Source organism: Pezoporus wallicus, unplaced genomic scaffold (genome assembly GCF_028554395.1).
Source record: "Pezoporus wallicus isolate ANWC-B61680 ecotype Strahan unplaced genomic scaffold, APGP_CSIRO_Pwel_v1 contig_5261, whole genome shotgun sequence".
NCBI classification, from domain to species: domain Eukaryota; kingdom Metazoa; phylum Chordata; class Aves; order Psittaciformes; family Psittacidae; genus Pezoporus; species Pezoporus wallicus.
The window spans coordinates 688,503-707,662 of record NW_026642423.1 but is presented as its reverse complement, the minus strand read 5'-3'; the positions used below and the strand labels follow the sequence as shown (position 1 = coordinate 707,662).

Genomic DNA, 19,160 nt, shown 5'->3' with positions numbered 1-19,160 from the left:
GCAGTGATGTAGTTCATCAGCTGCGTAAGAAAGTTGCACAATTATTATAAAGAAACAACAAAGATGATAGAACAAAGGGTAAGCAGTGGGGAACATGGTAGTTGTGGTGGGTGGCTCAGCTTCATCACTAATGGCTGTTTTTGGTTTGAGGGAAAAATTGGAGCTGCCTTATGCAGATAAAATGCCTTTTGATGGGATTATAGGACTAGTCTGGGACTTCTCTCTGGGTCACAGTTACTCCAGACAGAAGATACACAGTTGGGAAGAACAATGTATTTATGTATTTTGCCAGTACTGAGATACCAGTGAAAGTTATTTCAGACCCTCATAATGCTCTTTGGAAATTTGTAGCTCTTTTTCCTCCAGTCCTATGGAGCCCTTGCACATCTTCTCGTGCTGTTCAGGGAGCAAAGGTGACTCACTCGTGCCTTTCTCACATATTAATTTCTACTCAAGCTGTTAGAATTCAGAATGATATTTTCAGTTCCAATCCCATTCATGAAGGAAAATGTCTGTAATTTAAGATGCAAGCAATTGCTGTTCTCTGTGTCTTTCTCACTGTACAGGGAACCCTGGATGTTGGGCTTATTGACTCTGTCTGTGCCTCAGACAATCCTGATCGGTAGGTACAGCAACGTGACCATCTCTTAGATCAAAAACTCTCTAACATTTTTGTGGGTAGGTCCAGATTTTATCTGGGGTTTACATTTGTTTAAATTCATGAGAATTCTTTTCCATGTAAACATAACTGAAGTGTAGCTTGTTTCAAGCTGTGTCATTTCACAGGCATGAATTGCACACCGCATATGTTTGCTTTGAGTGAAAATGGTCTTCTTTTCCTCTTTAAAGTGGAAACAGCATAATCTCAATTTCAAGGAATTATAGGTTTACCTATTACTAACACTGAACGAAAATGTCCAGCAAAAGCAGCACTTCCGGTTTTTTAACAGAGTAATTTTGTTATAAATTTAGTGGAAAGAAACACCAATGTGGAAAACAATGGATAAATTGAGAAATCTCTATTGTTCTTGAAATCTTTGCAGTGCAACAGAACACAGACCTTTAGTTCCCAGATTGGTTTGTTTCAGAGAAGACACATTTCATATCACTTACATTAACATTTAATTATTTCCCACAGTGTTAACAGGTTCAGCCAGGGCAAAGATTCTTACTACAGTGCTGGAGTAAAATGTTAGCTATTATTTACCTCTGTGGTCTGTTTTTCTTTTTTTCTCACACAGGTTATCAAGCCTTTGGGGTTACTAGTTTAGGAAATGCGTATCTTGTTAGCAGACTAAGATTTCATTAATCATAATGTTTTAGCCAGTTCTCAGCATGGCTTCCTCGTAGTTAATCTGTGTACCAGTAAAAATACCTAGGCACAAATAGTAAACTGAACAGAAATCTGTGTTTGCTTTCAAAGCTTTGAGTCTGTCCTCTTGGAACTGGTCATATTTGTATTTTTCCATTTTCCTGTAGAGCATCAATTCTGTGCAGAGCTGTGAATGTTCTTTTGGGAGGACGCATTTGTCTGTTGCAAGAGAAGAACAGAATCATTTAGGAGTAACATAATGTTTTTTCCTCTATTTTGCCAGGATCGGCTCATACTCTTAAAAACCAGTCTCAAACCCATTTTAACTTAGGACCCTGTCGGGACCTATGTTTGCTGCTGCATGCCTGGTGTTAATAACTATGAGGATAATGGCTGTACTAGCTCAGTCTAGTGGTACTAACACTAGCTCCGTACGATTGGAGGATAGAACAAAGTCCTGTGCCTATGAACCCAGGACATTTTACAGCTGGTCATTAACTGATTAATGTTTTCTAGTCTTCAGAAATAGCTTTTGAAAGATGTTTAATTCCATTTATCTGGTCCCTGCATTCATCAGTTTTCAGATCAGCTGCAAAGGAGATGCTCTTAAGTTTTTCTACACTCCTCTGTAGTTTGTATTCAGAGACTCTTTCTGCATTGTATATGGAAAGGTAGAGAACATGGTTTTGGGTGTGCTGTGAGTTGAGATATTTTTATGGTTACAACAATTTCAATGCTTTTATTTTCTGGCAGACCAAATTCTTTTGTGATCATCACAGCAAATCGAGTTATTCACTGCAACAGCGACACTCCTGAGGAGATGCATCACTGGATCTCCCTGCTGCAGAAACCAAAAGGCGAATCTAAGGTTGATGGCCAAGAGTTCCTTGTGAGAGGTAAAAGGAAATGAATGTGATTATGATACATGAAACTCGTCTTCCATTTATGATCTGTAGGGAGGTGTGATTGCAGCTAATCCCATCTAACTGCTCCCCCAAACCAATCATTCCTTGCCCCTCTCCACCTTCCTGCCTGCTGCTTGTCATGTCCTGTGTTATGCTGGCACTGACTCATATATGATTCCCTGTCAGGTGGTTTCAAAAAGCTAAAGCTGGAAAAAATAAGTACTTCTTTATATGTTTAGTTTTTGGATGTTAGTTCTGTAGCTTATTTCAACATGTCCAGCAAATGCTGTCAGGGAACAGGAAGGGAGCATGACTGCTGTTTAGGACCAGCTGGCTTAGACTGACCGTGACATGACACTGCAGCTTTTGTTTTCAGAAAGCGCTGTTCCTTCTGACACCTGTCATGTAGAGAGGGAGGGAGAGAGAGCTTTGTGGGATTGCTGTTGTCCTCAGCTAAACAAACTAACCTGATGAGGGTCGACATAGCGAGATGAAAAGAATTTTGTCTCTGTTTAGAGCTTAGTTGGTGATGGAGGACCTGATGCATGAGTTCTGATCACACATATTACAAATATTACCCCATTTGCCTCAAATATTTTTAAATTCCCTTAGTACTTTCCGCCCATCACATGGTCTTAAAGGTATGAAGACACTCCTGATCCCATCTGTGGAAGGCAGGAGCATGAGCAAATTGCCTTACACCTTCCAGAAAGTGTCTGTGATGAATAAAGGTCTAAGAGTACCCGTGGCAAGGCAGGAGGACAGGAAGAAGAGGGTTACCAAAAGTGGGTTACCAAAAGCTTTCCATCCTAGTCTTAAATATTTTAAAAAGATTAAATGATATAAAGCAGAGTATCAAACAACAGTGTGAGTACCTTAAATTTTAAATACTTAATTGCAAGGCAGCAGTTCATCTTGTATTGTTCATTAGTTTAAGATAAAAGGGAATGCTACTTTACAAAGTCAGTGTATGCTCTGCACTTCATAGTAAGTGTGACAGTGGCGTAGTCATGAAGGCACATGTTCAGGAAGGTCTGTTTCTTTATCTTTTCTTTATATGGAACCTCTGGGCTCAGTCCCACATTCTTTGAACTTTTTGCCTTGTGGGTGGACATTACCTTTTACAGATCTGAATAGAAAATTGCCTTTTTGACAGCTTTCACAACTCAGACTGTTATGTTTTCTTTTATAGTGTTGAATGTAAAATGAGAGGAGACATATTTTTCCTGACCATGGGAGGAAGAGATGCATGTATCACCAAACCTTTTTCATTGAGGTTTGGATAAGCATTTGGCATCTCTTTGGAGAAATGAACTGTAAAGTATTTTTTCACGTTTGTGACTTGTGAAAGAAGCATTCTTAATAGAGGATGCCCTCATGGTGATGACAAACTAAACCACAGATTATTAAAAAAAAAGTACATAGAGTTGAAGGATGGAACAGCTCAGTGGAAAATTTTGGGCTACTTTCTTACAGAGACTGTACAGAATACTGCCGCAGCCAGTAAAGCAGAGCTGGTAGGTCCCAGCATGAGCCTTTTGCAGAGGGGTGGAAATCTTGTCCCTGAGTTAGAGAGCCACCAGGCAAGAGACAAGATTGCTGTGATGGCAAAACCATTGACATGTCTGTATTCCTGTGCTAGGCTGGCTTCATAAGGAGGTTCAGAGCAACAACAAGATGTCCTCTCTGAAGATGAAGAAACGCTGGTTTGTTCTGACAAATACTGCCCTTGACTACTACAAGTCATCTGAGCGCACAGCTGCCAAACTTGGCACACTAGTGCTCAATAGCCTCTGCTCCGTAGTACAGCCTGATGAGAGGGTCTTCAAGGACACAGGTAAGAGGAAGAAAGTGATAATGAGCAGACGTCCATGCGTGAAGTTCCCTGAAGAAGGGATAATGCAGGAATGTAGTGGTGTGTCATGTTGAGAAGGTGGTCTTGATGTTATCTGAGGCTTTGTGTCTGGCTTCAAACATCTTTTCTCACAGAAACTGTAAGAGACTTGCAAGAGTGTGCAAGTGACAGTAAGTCCCTCACCCCTGATGGAGTTACACAGTGCTGATGTTTTTTCACTGAGTAGTGTTACTATTTGTATCGGCAAAGGGACATGAATTCTTGTAGTTGACACTGTAATTATCAGAACATCTCTATAAATAACTGTCACTTTGTAGCATGACCTACATTTGTCTCTGGGGACAATGTTACTGTCTTAAATAACAGCAGTGGCATACACTCTTTTCTGTAGCATAATTTAACTCGTTAGAAACAAAAGTTTATAAGGGCCTCTGTTTGCTTTCTGTGCAGTGTCACACAGTTCTGAGAAGGCAGGATCTGGCATGATCCTCCTTGGCTTGCCTTACGAGTTCAGGAGGGAAAAAGGGTGAAATCCTCCTGACAAAGAAAATGAGCCTTAGAACAAGACTTGAAATACTGGACATTTTGAGTAGTGGAATTACTTGGGGTATTTCTAAAAGGGGCTCGAAGCTGGAAGCATTTAGTAAAGTGAGATGAGAGAAAATTTCTTCTGCTTACAACAAGTAGTCCATGTTTTTGATCACAACAAGTATCTAGGGCTGCTTTTAGCAAGGCGAATTTGTCACCTCTCAGTTTATGACAAATACAGTATTTTTAAAAGCTATGAGAATTCATTTGGCTATTTGACTGGGTGTTATGTGTAGAATGGTCATTTTCTGAGTGATGAATAGCACAGTGTATCCCAAATGCTGTCTGTGAAAGTGACTTGCCTGATTGGCAGGGAAGTATTCATGTTATACTGCAAGATCTATCTTGGAAAGCTGTCTTTGTACAAAATTTGAATTAGGACCTTCCTGCTGATAAATATGTTTTGGGAATAGGGGCATTAATGTGTATCTAGTCAATTTTAACTAGACAAGCTATATGTTGCTATCAAAGCAGCAAGGGTTTTCTCTGACATGTGCTACAAACAGGAAGAGAATCATAGAATTATTTAGGTTGGAAAAGACCTTTAAGATCATTGAGTCCAACTGCTAACCTAGCGCTGCCAAGTCCATCACTTAACTATGTCCCTAGGCACCATATCTACATGTCTTTTAAACACCTCCAGGGATGGTGACTCCACCACTTCCCTGGGCAGCCTGTTCCAATGCTTCACAACCCTATTGGTGAAGAAATTTTTTCCCAGTATCCAAACTAATCCTTCCCTGGTGCAGCCTGAGGCCATTTCCGCAAGTCCTATTGCTTGTTCCTTGGGATAAGAAACTGACCCCCACCTCACTGCAACCTCCTTTCAAAAGGTCTACCCTGAGCCTCTTTTTCTCCAGGCTAAACATCCCCAATTTCGTCACCCACTCCTCATAAGACTTTTTTTTTCTGGACCCTTCACCAACTTCATTGCTGTTCTTTGGACACACTCCAGCACCTCAGTGGCTTTCTTATAGTGAGGGGCCCAAACCTGAACACAGTGTTCTGAGGTGTGGCCTCACCAATGCCAAGTACAGGGGGACAATCGCTTTCCCTAGTCCTGCTGGCCACACTGTTCTGATACAAGCCAGGATGCTGTTTGCCTTCTTGGCCACCTGGGAACACTGCTGGCTTATGTTCATCCAGCAGTTGGACACCACCTTGAGGTCCTTTTCTGTGGGGCAACTTTCCAGCCACTCTTCCCCAAGCCTGTAGCATTGCATGGGGTTGTTGTGACCCAAGTGTAGGACCCAGAACTTTGCCTTGTCAAACCTCATACAGTTGGCCCATTGGTCCAGCCTGTGCAGATGTCTCTGTAGAGTCTTCCTGCCCTCCAGCAGATCAACACTTCTGCTGAACTTGGTGTTGTCTATACCCAACAAATTTACTTAAGAGTGCCCTCAATACCTTGTCCAGATCGTTGATAAAGATATTAAACAGAACTGACCTCAGTACTGAGCCCTGGGGAACAGCACTTGTGACTGGCCACCAACTGGGTTTAACTCCACTCATCACCTGTAGATGCCACATGATGGCACTCAAGATGATCTGCTCCATAACCTTCCTGGGCACCAAGGGCAGACTGACAGGCCTGTAGTTCCCTTTTTGTAGATGGGTGTCACATGTGCTGACCTCCAGTCAACTACATAATATGGAAGCAAGTTTTACCTTCCAGCTTCTTTATTTCTCCACAGGCTATTGGAACATCATTGTCCATGGGCGAAAGCACTCTTACAGACTGTACACGAAGCTGTTGAATGAAGCTATGCGCTGGGCTTCTGCCATTCAAGGTGTCATTGACAGTAAAGTTCCCATCGAAACACCTACACAGCAACTCATTCGTGACATCAGGGTAGGTGGCATTATGCTAATTACCAAGTGAGTTGGGAGCAGCCAGATCACCACTGGCCTTACCCAGTCATTGCTGAGAATGTGGCAAGAAATGAGGTTGCTGTACTGGGGCGGGGGGGGGGGGGGGGAGGGGGCAGGGAGTGAGGAAACCTAAATGACTGTGAAACTAAACAATCAAATCTTATGTTAATTTTACTTTGAATTAGCATGTTATCTGATCTATGTAAGTCTAGGCTACAACTGTGTGTAATTACAAATTGCAAATCCCTGTTTCATCCTTTCCTAAACATCCTCTGGACACAAATATAAAAATTTCCATTCATACCAGCCATGTGACTTTGCTGTACCCTGAAGTCCTCCATGTACCTTAGGCTTGAGTGGGTAATAGCAGAGTAAAAGGGCAGAAAGAAAACATCCTTCAAAATAGCAGAAATTGTGCCACTGTAACAGGAGTAGTTATTGAAAAGGCTTCTTTCCAGAAACTGTAGCAAATTAAATGTAGAATCATATTAGAAGAGAGACCAAAGCATATTTCAGAAGAAATGTAATGAAAACATATGCATTGTGATGAGCTCTAAACTAGATGCAATTGTATAGTAACTATTTGGGAAGAAAGAGCTGGGAGTGATCGTGGAGAACCTTGGAAAATTTCAGCTCGGGGTTCAAGGACAAATGGAATGTTAAGTATTATTAGGAAAGGAATATAGGATGAAATGTGGAAGGTGATGCCAATATATACGAGAGTGACAGGCCCAGATTTTTAACACCATGTGCACTTTGGTTGTCCATTCTGTAAACACATGGAGTACAACCAGGCAAATGCAGGGAGGCCAGTCTCATTATTACATATTAAACATGGCGGATCTGTGATCAGAAACTCTGTTAACCGTTTACTGTTGAAAGCTTGAAGGATATACCAGGGAGGAATCATGTCATATATGTCTGTTACATGCCTGCATTAGGTATCAGCCACAAGCCACATTTGAAGTGAGGATCCTGTGCTTGGTATGACCCAGTGTGGCTATTCTTGTGTTTAATTTTCAGCAATAACATAGAGAACAGTTTTGATACGTGAATTATGCTTTTGTCCCGTAGTCCCTCTATGGACCTCCAGAAAATTAGATAAAGGTGGTTGAGCTTGAACATAAATGTGTAAGGACATCCTGTGAAGGTCTGACCCCATTTAAGGATCATTATAATCCTCTTTTATTTCTTATTCCCCCCCCCCCAGGAAAACAGCACAAACTTTGAAGTTGTGGAACAGACATATAGGAGGAACCCAATCTTGCGATACACCCAGCACCCATTGCATTCGCCATTGCTCCCACTACCATATGGAGATGTTAGTGTCAACTGTAAGTATTTTATGCATGTGACAGAATCTGCACACATTTTGAGGATCAGTGTGGAGCCTAAACACCACAAAAGTGGTCTGTAAGCACTCTCTGTGCAGGTGAAGTTCATTTGGGTTTACATTCATTTGGGAAGCCCACAGGGTTCAGAGAGGGAGCAGATCCTTTCACAGCCCAGAATTTATTCTGTGTCCACTGTCCTGGATCTTAAGGACACTAAGTGTTAAAGTAAATGGGGGCAGGCAGTTTATCATCTGTCTGTGCAGCCTGTCATCCTTTAGCTGCAACTGTGAATAGCTCCAGGATTACATTATGCAACTGGCAGTGGGATATTATTCCCACATACAGAAGCTGCTGTAAAACCAGATGAATCGTTTCTTCAAAAGCTTCAGGAATGTGAAAGAGCTAGACTGTATGGTAGGCCACCAGCAAACTGAGGTCATTAGCTGATGATTCCAGACTGTTTGGCAATACTAAAACTGAAAGCTGTTGCTGAAGCCCTAGAGAAGAATCCCTAACACAGAATGACTGGGCCACAGAATCTTTTCAGAAATTAATTTCAATCTGGATATGCAAAGCAATGTATATGGGAAAAACAGTGTTGCATGGGTAGCGATCTAGTTGTGCTTAGGAAAGTGAACAGAAATTTACATAGTTTAATGAAAATGTCAAGTCCTGTGCTGAGCACAGAAACACAACAGCTAATGCAAGGTTTTGAAAGCTTAGAAATGAAAGTCTCTGTGTGTCTTTACTGATGTATCATGCACCCGCATCTTGAATACAGGATTCAGTTTGGCCTTTCACATATTAACAAAGATACAGGAGAAGTAAAAACCTACTCAGAGATTAAAGGCATAGAAAGACTTGCCTACAATTAAGAGACTAGATAGAGGAGAACTCTTCAGCTTCAAAAGGAAGCTTTTAGGACTAGAGTACTATCATGGAGAAAGTGAAAGGGGAGTAACTGCTCACTCGTGATACAACAATCAAATGAAGTGGCAGATTAAAAGCAAATTAAAAACAAATTCTGGAATACAGAAGAATTACAGAGCAAAACCACTGTGGAACTTGCTACAGGGCTGTGTATTGGTACTGTACAATTAATGCATGGCCATTGGGGAAGCAATGGCTGTACAGGAGATTCAGAAGGACCTACAGCCCCAAAGATGTGTCAGAGGATGCAGTCCTGCAGCAGTATGGTAGTATCACACACTTCTGAGCAATTTAAAGCAGACATTCAGGTGCTTCAGAAACTTAAGCAGATTTGGAGTAGGCATTTTAATTCTAAACAACAGGTAAAAGCTGCATCAGTGGTAATTTGCCAAAATTCTGTGTTGGCTCAGGGGCAAAACATAGAATATTGGAAATAAACAAGCCAGGGTTTAGTGCCTGCACCCAGGCACCTAAAGCTGTAACTGCATTAGTGACTCTTCACTCTACAGCTGCTCTCAGGTGAGGAGACATCTACACAGAGTTGACTTTCTGCCACCCTTTCTCCTTTGTCTGCAGATGAAATGCCAAAAGCTGTCTCTTGACACCTCATCTGCAGACACTGAAGCCTCAACTAGATTTCAGTGCTAGTTTTCCTTAAAAACATGACTTTGCTTTTCTGCACAGTGTATAAAAAAAAATGGATTTGCAGTGGTAGCAAGTTAGGTGTTGGCAAATGCTAATTATATCTGTATTTGTGCATGTAAAGGGGAAGCATTAGTCAATTTTAAGTACAAAGTTCAGGAGATGAGCTAATGCTCAGGTCACTTTTCTTTTGTGACAGGCTAGTACAGTTGCTTATAGTGTTGCTGGGCCAGTAGAACGTAACGCTCACTTCTTGTCACCTTTGTGATTGTTCCCCAGTGCAACAAGAGAAGGGTTACAGCAGCTTACAGGATGAAGCAGTGAAGATCTTTAACTCCCTTCAGGAAATTGAGACAGTGTCTGACCCCATACCTATTATCCAAGGCATTCTTCAGACCTGCCATGATTTAAAGCCCCTTCGTGATGAAGTGTACTGTCAGCTTATCAAACAAACCAACCACATGCCACATCCCAACAGTACTGGGAACCTGCACCACTGGCAGCTGATGTCATGTATGAGCTGCACTTTTCTTCCTAGTAGAGGGATCCTGCGCTACCTCAAGTTCCACCTTAGAAGGTAAACATCCTTTTTATTTGCAGCCTGTAACCTTTCTGTCTGCCAATCTTCCAACTGGCTGTTGTAGTTCTCTCTCTCATCCTCCTCCTGTGCAAACATTTTCCTGTGGTGTTGCAGCCTCCTACCTTTGTGCACAATTTTTGCTACCAGTTGTTCTGTTAGGTTAGTTATAAGGAGGAAGTTTTTTACTGTGAGAGTGGTGAGGCACTGGAATGGGTTGCCCAAGGAAGGGTGGTCAAGGCCAGGTTGGACCGAGCCTTGGGTGACATGGTTTAGTGTGAGGTGTCCTTCCCATGGCAGGGGGGTTGGAACTGGATGATCTTAAGGTCCTTTCCACAGTTTGTAATTTTCCAGTATGTATGTGCTTACCTAAGCACATAGTGCTACAATTTGTATTTCTAACCCGCTTTAACTTCCAATTTTCATGAACTAAATAACTTACATTTCTTTCTAATTCCTCTTCAGCATCTAATGCAGCTTTCCAAGGAGTCTGCACCGAGGCTGAGCTGCAGCCATGTAATCTCACTCCATTCATTAATGATGAGAAAGATAATCTATTTAATTCCTTCCAAGCCAGGAAGGAACATGATGAAATCTGTGCTAATACACCAAATAGCTACACCAGGGGCTGGTTCTAAAAGATGCTGAGGAATATTTCATGTCACCATTTCATGGTTTTATCACTAGAGTTACAGATATTGTTACACTTAGAACTGCTGGCTTTGGAGGAAAGAGAGCTGTGTACAAGCATCTACTTCCTATCTTCCTGATTCAGAAAAATACTGTAGAGGTGGCTCAAGCACAGCCAGCAAATTAAAAAACATGAATAAATGAAAAAAAATTACATTCAATTTTATAGTTTTTAATCTCAATTTCGTAAATTGAGATGGTCGATCCTATTATTTTCAGCTGTTACTAAACTCCGGAAAGTTTGAACTGTTGCTGAGAAATGCCACCAAAGTGACCTTGGAATGACTAATAAGATCAGGTTGTATGGTTTAGGAAATAAATAGAGTTCATTTTTCCTGTGGCTGCACTTGACATCAGTATCTCCACTGAATGCTTTACATACAGTAGTCTGAATTATATGGTAATATGTTACATGGTAATTCTGCTTCACTGTGTAATGGGTTTTTCTGCTTCTCTTTACAATTAGGGTAAAAGACCTTTTTCCAGGCTCAGAAATAGACAGGTACGCGCAATTCATAAGTGATTCCCTGAAGAGAACAAAGACGAGGGAGTTTGTGCCCTCCCAGGAGGAAATTCAGGCGCTTCTCACCCGTGAAGAAATGACCACAACAGTATACTGCCATGGAGGTGGCTCCTGTAAAATAACCATCAATTCCCACACAAGTGCTGGGGAGGTAATGCATTAGCAATGTTACATCTAGCTCTAACTAGATGTAAGCACATCTCTCTGTCTGGATATTGGCTTTGTGGAAGGGACTCCCTTTTCCCATTCAACTCCAATTTCTTGTTACTTTTTTAGGTACAGGTTTTTTTTGCTGTGTCTGCAAAGTCTGTAGGGAAAGCTCAGCTTATTCTGCAGGTTCAGAATTAGGCAAGGCCTATGCCCAGGCTGTAGAATGTCACTTAACAATTGTGTTGCAAAATCTAAACACTTTTGGTGTTCTGCCCATTGGAAAGGTAATAATTCTGAAGACTTGCTAAAACACAGTTTTCTGGACAAGTTGAAATTCCAGTTCATAATGTAGTAATTCTGGAAGAGATACTGTAACTTAATCGTTGGCAGGTCAGAAGCAAGATTTCAGATTATAATAGGTATGTCTGAAAACATTAGTGGTAAACAGATGTAAAAACAGTAGTAAAGAGTGGAACTGTTATTAGAGGAACCAAGAATGTCATCACATAAATCTCTTATGTGTCTGCACCTTGTACAGAATTTTAACTCCCCCATCTTCAAAAGGGTAAAGGAGATAGAAAAAGTTCAGAGAAGAACAGCAAGGATGATCATATGCAAGTAATGACTTCCTTGATCTTTTAGGGTCAGAATTCTTTAATATGAAAATGAGGTAACTAAGGGAGACATGTGATAGAGGTCTATGAAATTTTGAGTGAAGAGGTACTGATTCTTCCTTGTGAAAGTGTGCGTAATACCTGCTCTCTGATCCCTCTCCAATTTTGCAGGTGGTTGAAAAGCTGATCCGAGGTTTAGCAATGGAGGACAGCCGTAACATGTTTGCACTATTTGAACATAATCAGCAGGTGGACCGTGCTGTTGAGAGTCGGGTGATTGTGGCTGATATCTTGGCCAAGTTTGAGAGGTAAAATAATGTTTCATAAAACCTTTAACCCCTAGTTGAATGTTACACTTAAGTGGGTAAGTGGTAGTGCAGTCTGGTAGTTGTATGCAAAGCAGCTGCAGTGATTCAACCATTCACTGATTTGAGCTTCCCTGGTAAGGTTCAAGCACTGTTTCTCACTGTGAGGAAAACCATGTTCACATCTGTTTTGGTGAAGAAGCTTGCTTTATTCAGGCAAAATCAGTAGTGCCTTTATCAAAGAATAATGGTTTGCTAGCAGAGCTCAGCAAGGTTTGCTGAAGTCTGATAACAAACTTGCCAAATTACATCATAAAAGCTATACCAGAAGAGAGAGCAAAGATTTGAGCATAGAAATGCAGCTTTGATTTCTTACTGTGGGCTGTGATTTTGTGGCTAGGCATACAAAAAAAAACAATAAACAGTGCAAGAAACTGCAGTGCCAGTATCTATTTTACAGTGGTTCTAAAGACAAAAATAAAATCGTTCCAAATAGTGGCAAGGTTGATGTTTTTCACAGGCACAGGATTACAGGATCTAATGGAAACAGTAGCTTGAAAATGGGGACTACTTTGTGTTCTGCCCCAACTCTTGCATTTATTATCCAATTTTTTGATCAGATATATTTGATAAGAACTTTGGGTCCTTCTGAATCAAACTTTCATGTGACTTAGAGGGAAAAATGGAAGTTACCAGCAAAGTCTGCTGCACTGAAATTGTCCTGCTCAATTAGGTAGTTTTATACCCTCTGTTTCAGAAATCCAGGTGTATCTTCATACTGTGAGTTGCACTGTGGACATCCCAGTACTGTGGTGCTCCTGGTTACTGATTTGCTCTCCTCTCACTCTCTTTTCAATATTACAGACTTGCTGGGTCTGAAGAAGAAGAGGAGGAAGGACAGTGGCAGCTGTATTTTAAGCTTTATTGCTTCTTAGATATTGAGAATGTTCCCAAAGATGGGGTGGAGTTTGCCTTCATGTTTGAGCAGGTAAGCTTACTCTGGAAGAATGATTTAGTTTCCAGGGTGGCAGAAGCACACAGGAGTATACAGAAAAGTGGCTTACCTTTGCATTAGAAGTGGGAATGCTTGTTGGAACAGAAGAATTTGATGGGCTGAATTTTTGCCTGGAATCTATCAAGCAGATAGACTGTGAAGTTCTCTAGGAATAGGAGTATTAGCAAAAGCAAGAAAAATGAACAAGGGCTTAAAAAACCTTGAACACCAATGATAATAAAATGCTTTTAAAATTTAATTTTGAAAGATACAGAAATTTGGATAAAGATTCAAGAAGAATCATGAAAACTAGCTGCTTGCGAAAGTATAGGTGTAAAGAAAACTGGAAAATCTGGCTATCTATCTGCATATAAGCTTACAAAACCAGCACATCCTTGCGGTGCTACAGGAACTGACTAAAAAAAATCTGTCTTTTGGGCAATTTCTTTTGATTAATGGAGAAGCACTAGAAGAGTGGTACAGAAAAAGGAAAAGAGAATGTAGTTGACAGTATTGATCTGCTGAGTAATCGTTTTAAACCCCTATGCTTCGTAGCACAATGATGCTGGTTAGGCGGGAGGTCACACTCGTATGAAATAACCTTGCAATTAGAGATGCAAAACTAAACTGACTGGAGTACTCAGCTGTGTGATTTGTCCCATCTTTATTACTTCTAATGAACACTGATCTTGCCTTAGAAAATTATAGCTGTTGAAAATTAGTAAATATGTGTTAAAGGGGTCAGTGTCTTTAAGAATGAAACTCTCTGATGGTCAGATGGTTGGCATGTACATCACACAGCCAGTGGTTCCCTGAGAAGGCTTTCTTGAAATGAAGATTAAATGTTGTTAACTACAGAATGAGTAGGAAACAGTCAGGAACAAGACATCATGGTACTCTGTAGAAATTCAGTTGTACCAAACTCCCTGTTGACAAGGCTTTCAGTCTGTGTAGCTTTTACTAGCAAAGAGGAGGGGAAGAGAAGTAACAGTAGGAGTAGATGTTATCCAGACATTAGATGGATGTAACAAAAAAAGCATGTAAATATATTTAACAGAAAAACAGGCAAAAGGAAGCAAGAAGACTGGGGGAGACATCAGGTGAAAGAGGAGGAGGTGGAAGGTGCTGATGTGCAATGAGCCTGAGGTTAAGAGCCTTGAGTTTATTATATCTAACTTTCTGGTATTGAATATAATCTCCGCATAGGAGCTATAGCTGGTACAGCACTAAACAAATTGCCTCAATTATGGTCTCTCCTATCTATTCCAGACTTTACAAGTCCTCATTGTAAGACTTTCAGTACAGGATAGGAGGCCCTCAGAGATCTCTGTCCTGTCCAGGCTTGCAGAACTAGGTGTTCTCCACACATTGACTAGTTGCAAACTGACTTCTTTATTATAATTTCTGCTCTAACCTCTAGAGTTGTCTTTCCTGCTAGGAAGAACAGATGCCAGAGGAATCTGTACATGGATCCAGCTGTGAATAAAGTGTGCTTCTGCTTTCTAATGAGTTTGGGGGACTTTTTGTTTCTTTGTAGGCTCATGAAAGCCTCATAGATGGTCATTTTCCTGCACCAGAGGACACTCTGCAGCGCCTAGCAGCTCTACGGTTGCAGTATCTTCATGGAGATTATTCTAAAATAAGTTGGACCCTTGATGGAATCTACCCAGTTAACAGGTTAAAATCCAAAATACTGCACTCAACAAAGAGCAGCGGCACTACCAGTCATACTCTGGAGAGGAGACGAACCAGCTTCCTTGAGGGGACTTTGAAACGTAGCTTCAAGACAGGCTCTGTAAAGAAGCAGAAGGTAGAAGAGGAGCAGATGATGGAGATGTGGGTAAAGGAAGAGCTTTCAGCTGCTCGGGCAAGCATAGCACAGAAATGGACCAAGCTGCACGGACTGTCTCAGCATCAAGCCATGGTGAAATACATGTCCATTGTAAAGGAGTGGCCAGGTTATGGGTCAACTCTCTTTGATGTTGAGGTAAGTGATGTATAAACTCATGTTTCGGCTACCAAAAGGCATCAGTCTGAAGAGCAGGTGCAGCTATGTGTACTACATTGCTCAGCAGCCAAAGGGAATTTTCTGAACTGGCTGCATTTTGCCATAGCCAGCTTAGGGTGAGCCTACAATACCACATAACCGAAGAGGTGAGGCACAAGAGAGCACAGGGTAAACAAGCTGGCGCATCCTGGTAAATGGAGGGATTCCTATTTCGTTAGAAGAGCAGTGAAATTTGGGAATTTGGGGTGGGGGCCTTAAGAAGATGGTGGTTAGTGAAAGCAAAATCAGAACAAAGCTCTGTTGTCCCTGCTGGCTGTTCAGCAGAACACTACAACAGAAAATGCTCAGACGGTGTCAGTCAGACCACTTCTAGCGCAGGAAGGCACAGTTCCAGTTTTATCAGTTTTGTTGCTGCCTAGGTCAATTACCATAGGAAGTTGCTTGCTCTCACTATATTATCTATAAAATACTAAGAGGAATATTGGCTTCCTAAATCACTTCAAAAATCTGATGAGAGCTGTTAGCTATTATGTTATTTATTGCTCAACTGCTATTTGACTCACAGCCATCACTTCTAAATCTTTGCAGCAGGAGTGCCTACAAGATTCCTTCTGCAGACATCCTGTTTTTTTCTATTAGGGTGAAGACTTGCAATGTCCTATAGGAGCCAGAAATAGAGGACTTTACCTTGATTCAAGGACTGTGTCACTGAATTTGTGCAAAATTTCTTGTTTTTCTTTCTGCAGTGCAAGGAGGGTGGATTCCCAAATGATCTCTGGCTTGGAGTTAGCACTGAAAATGTGTCTGTCTACAAACGAGGGGATCCTAAACCACTAGAAACTTTTCAGTATGAGCACATTGTTTTCTTCGGAGCACCACAGCCTAACACCTTCAAAATTACAGTGGATGAGAGAGAAATGTTCTTTGAAACATCCCAGGTATATGAAAGCACAAGAGTTACTGCATGTGAAGTTTTACTGGCACTTCAGCAAAGCTCTTGTTTCGCAGGACTAGACAAGTTTATATGCAACAAGTCTTGCTAAATGGACTGGACTGCTGAGGAAAAAGATGAGGGGGGGGAGCTTAAGCCTGAAGTGTCATGGTACCTCTTCTGGAATACAGGGATTAACAGGAAAAAAAAAAGATGCTGGCTAGAAAGTGAATGAGGTTGATTGAATGGTTTTCCAAAGCACTGGGAATTTCCAGTTTTGGGTGCATATGCATGTGCTTGTTTTTTTTCATTCCCTTCCAGTATATGAATGGGGAGTTCAAAAACACCAAAAAAGCTTAGTAGCATTAAAGTTGTTTTTCTTTGAGCTACAATCCTTTGAAGTGTTGCCACAACAGAGCACAAACTTGCCAAGCATTTCTTTTTTTCTGTCGTGTTCACATTTAGTACTACATGCAAAGTTTGTAGTGCCATGACTTTAGAATGGAATCAGTGATATTAGATGTGCTTATCCTCTGTTATTATATACCCTCTCTAGGTGGGCGAGATAATAAAGATCATGAAAGCATACATCAACATGATTGTGAAGAAACGCTGCAGTGTCAAATCAGCCACCAGTGTGGACAGTCGTGCCAGCATCTGGACTAGGTGATATAAATGAACTGCCACACATGAGAGGCAGTTGTTTGATGGTTAATATTTGCAACTCGCCAGCACAAGTGTAGCAAAGATTTTTTTTAAAAACTCCACTTGCCTGACTACTGTATTTCAAAACTGAAGTGACATCTACAGAACCACAGGATTTGCACCTCTGCCCAAAGACAGTAAAGAGTAACAACTGTTGTTAAATATTAATGACCCAAACCTTGTTTTTGCTTTGCTTGTCTGATGAACAATGTACCTTAAAGAAGAGAAATCACAAGCATCCTCCTCTTCCTACGTGTCTCTCTGCTGCTTTCACCTGTCATACTGGCAGAAAAATCCACAAGAATCTTTTCTGCACTACAGGAGACAGACTTGAGCTTCCTTATGAATTTCCAACAGGCAAAAATCTGTGATCATGGGATCTCAGCATGATAGGCTAAAAGAATATGGGGTTTTATTTATTTTGCAAGCAACTCCAAAATAGAAGTCACTGTGGGCTTTTTCTTCAGGATGTACCAATGATCTGATCTGGTCTTAAAAGAAAATGCCTTTGAAAAATTGAAGCCAATTAATTGGTCAAACCCTACTTGAGAAAGCATTAAACAAACATAAAACCACCCAGTGTGATTCTTTCCCTTGCAATATAAGTTCCCAGGTCCACAACTGTAAAAAGTGGCACTTTAAGTTAAAATTCTAAGTCCTCCAACATAGGAGAAAACCTTTGGGACTAACACCACTGAAGCAGGTCAGTGGGTGCCATTCTGAGAACATTCCAAGCAGCACCTAATGCCTAAAAATGAATGACTGTCTTTCCCCCATAGAGCTGAGGAGGTGAGATTGATTTAGCTGCATCTCCAAAAGAGCTTCTCTTCACAAACTTCAGGTTTTGGATGGAGGTCAGGGGTTTTTATAGCGAGCAGCCTGCCTGTGTTACGTTCCTTCTTTCTCTGTATGGGATTTTAGGATGACTGGGATTCCTTAACTTCAGTTTTAAGTTAACTCTTTCCTACTGAGCAAATAGATGCCTAGATAAATTGTTACAGGCAAGATTCTCACTTCCCTTATGCTACTGTAAGCAGATGCCAAACCTTTCATCCTCCTCCCAGTTCTAATTGGAACTGCTCCCATCAGTGAATCCCCAAATCCACTTCCAATCTCCTCTAGGTCCCCCGTCATCAGCAAAACTTGAAAACAATGGTGTTTTGCCAAAACAACTGCTTCTTGGAGGGTTTTACAGCTACTTGCCATTTAAAGAAGCAGATTTTTTTTTTTTTGTCAGTGAAAGATGAGAGTCATCTTCAGTCTCTTGACTTCAGAAACTTGATTTCATCATTTAAAACAATATTCAGTATCAGTCACATCATAAATCGGTTGCATCAGTGATCAAGAAACTTGGTGGCTAGCCATTTACTATGACCCTTGTCTAGTCTTGGGATCCCAGAATGAAAAGGCCCATTCAGTGTCTTAATGAAACTGAAGAGATGTATGTGATGTGGGTCTTGTTCCATGTTTGAAATCAGACTTGTCCAGTTCTGTAGAAGTGGCAGATAAGGCCTGTTAGCTATGAAATAGAAAACTCATAGAAAAAACCCTAGGAGTCAGTATGCAACAGCTTCTGTTTGAATTCATCATCAAATTGTGCCATGTCACTAATACTGTGACACACAACACTGTAGTTCTGAGCTTGACAGTACAAGAAACCCACCTGTACATAACTCATGCTTTGCTCTCATTTCCACTGCACTGCAGCATGTGCAGTCACTCTGTCCACTCGCCACACAACCAGTCTAAAAGGACAGCCACTGCTGTACATTGTAACTTCAACTGGAGTTTTGCCTTAAATAGCTTTACCGAAGGATCCTACAGACATCCCCTGCTTGTCACAAGGAATGAAAAGTTAACCAGGTCATGAGTGAGAGTGAACAGGAATGTAGAGGCAACCTGATATAAGCAACGCTTTATATCTGTCTGTACACTGACTAGATCTCTTTATGTATCAGAATAGCCTTGATTACCCCTGTCCTAACTCTGCACTAGCTCTGTGTTCTGGCGCTTGGGTTGCTGCAGGCAGCTTGAACCCACTTGGAAATGTAACTCCCATTACTATTTGTTGTAATTTTGCTTATTTCTATTACAGAATTCCTTCTGCTGTCTTTTTTAATTTGTAACTGGCTTTACAAGATGAAAGTTTAATAAATTATTGGATTGCACAGACTGTATTCAATCACAAACATTGTGTGCCCGTGTTAAGATGCTTAGTCAGAGCT

General features: G+C 41.1%; 1 protein-coding gene across 2 annotated transcripts in view; it reads left to right on the top strand.

The window, feature by feature from the left end:
- The window catches only part of LOC130610421 (unconventional myosin-X-like), a 94,526-nt gene extending 77,067 nt beyond the window's left edge, over positions 1-17,459 (top strand). For both annotated transcript variants that reach the window (XM_057430302.1, XM_057430301.1), the window contains 12 exons: positions 567-622; positions 2,066-2,208; positions 3,860-4,054; positions 6,355-6,512; positions 7,743-7,866; positions 9,718-10,015; positions 11,172-11,379; positions 12,164-12,300; positions 13,162-13,285; positions 14,829-15,278; positions 16,046-16,237; positions 16,787-17,459. In XM_057430302.1, coding sequence (XP_057286285.1) covers positions 567-622; positions 2,066-2,208; positions 3,860-4,054; positions 6,355-6,512; positions 7,743-7,866; positions 9,718-10,015; positions 11,172-11,379; positions 12,164-12,300; positions 13,162-13,285; positions 14,829-15,278; positions 16,046-16,237; positions 16,787-16,900 — 2,199 coding nt within the window. In that variant the 3' untranslated portion in view covers positions 16,901-17,459. The remainder of the gene's footprint in view (positions 1-566; positions 623-2,065; positions 2,209-3,859; positions 4,055-6,354; positions 6,513-7,742; positions 7,867-9,717; positions 10,016-11,171; positions 11,380-12,163; positions 12,301-13,161; positions 13,286-14,828; positions 15,279-16,045; positions 16,238-16,786) is intronic.
- The last annotated feature ends 1,701 nt before the right edge of the window (positions 17,460-19,160 follow it).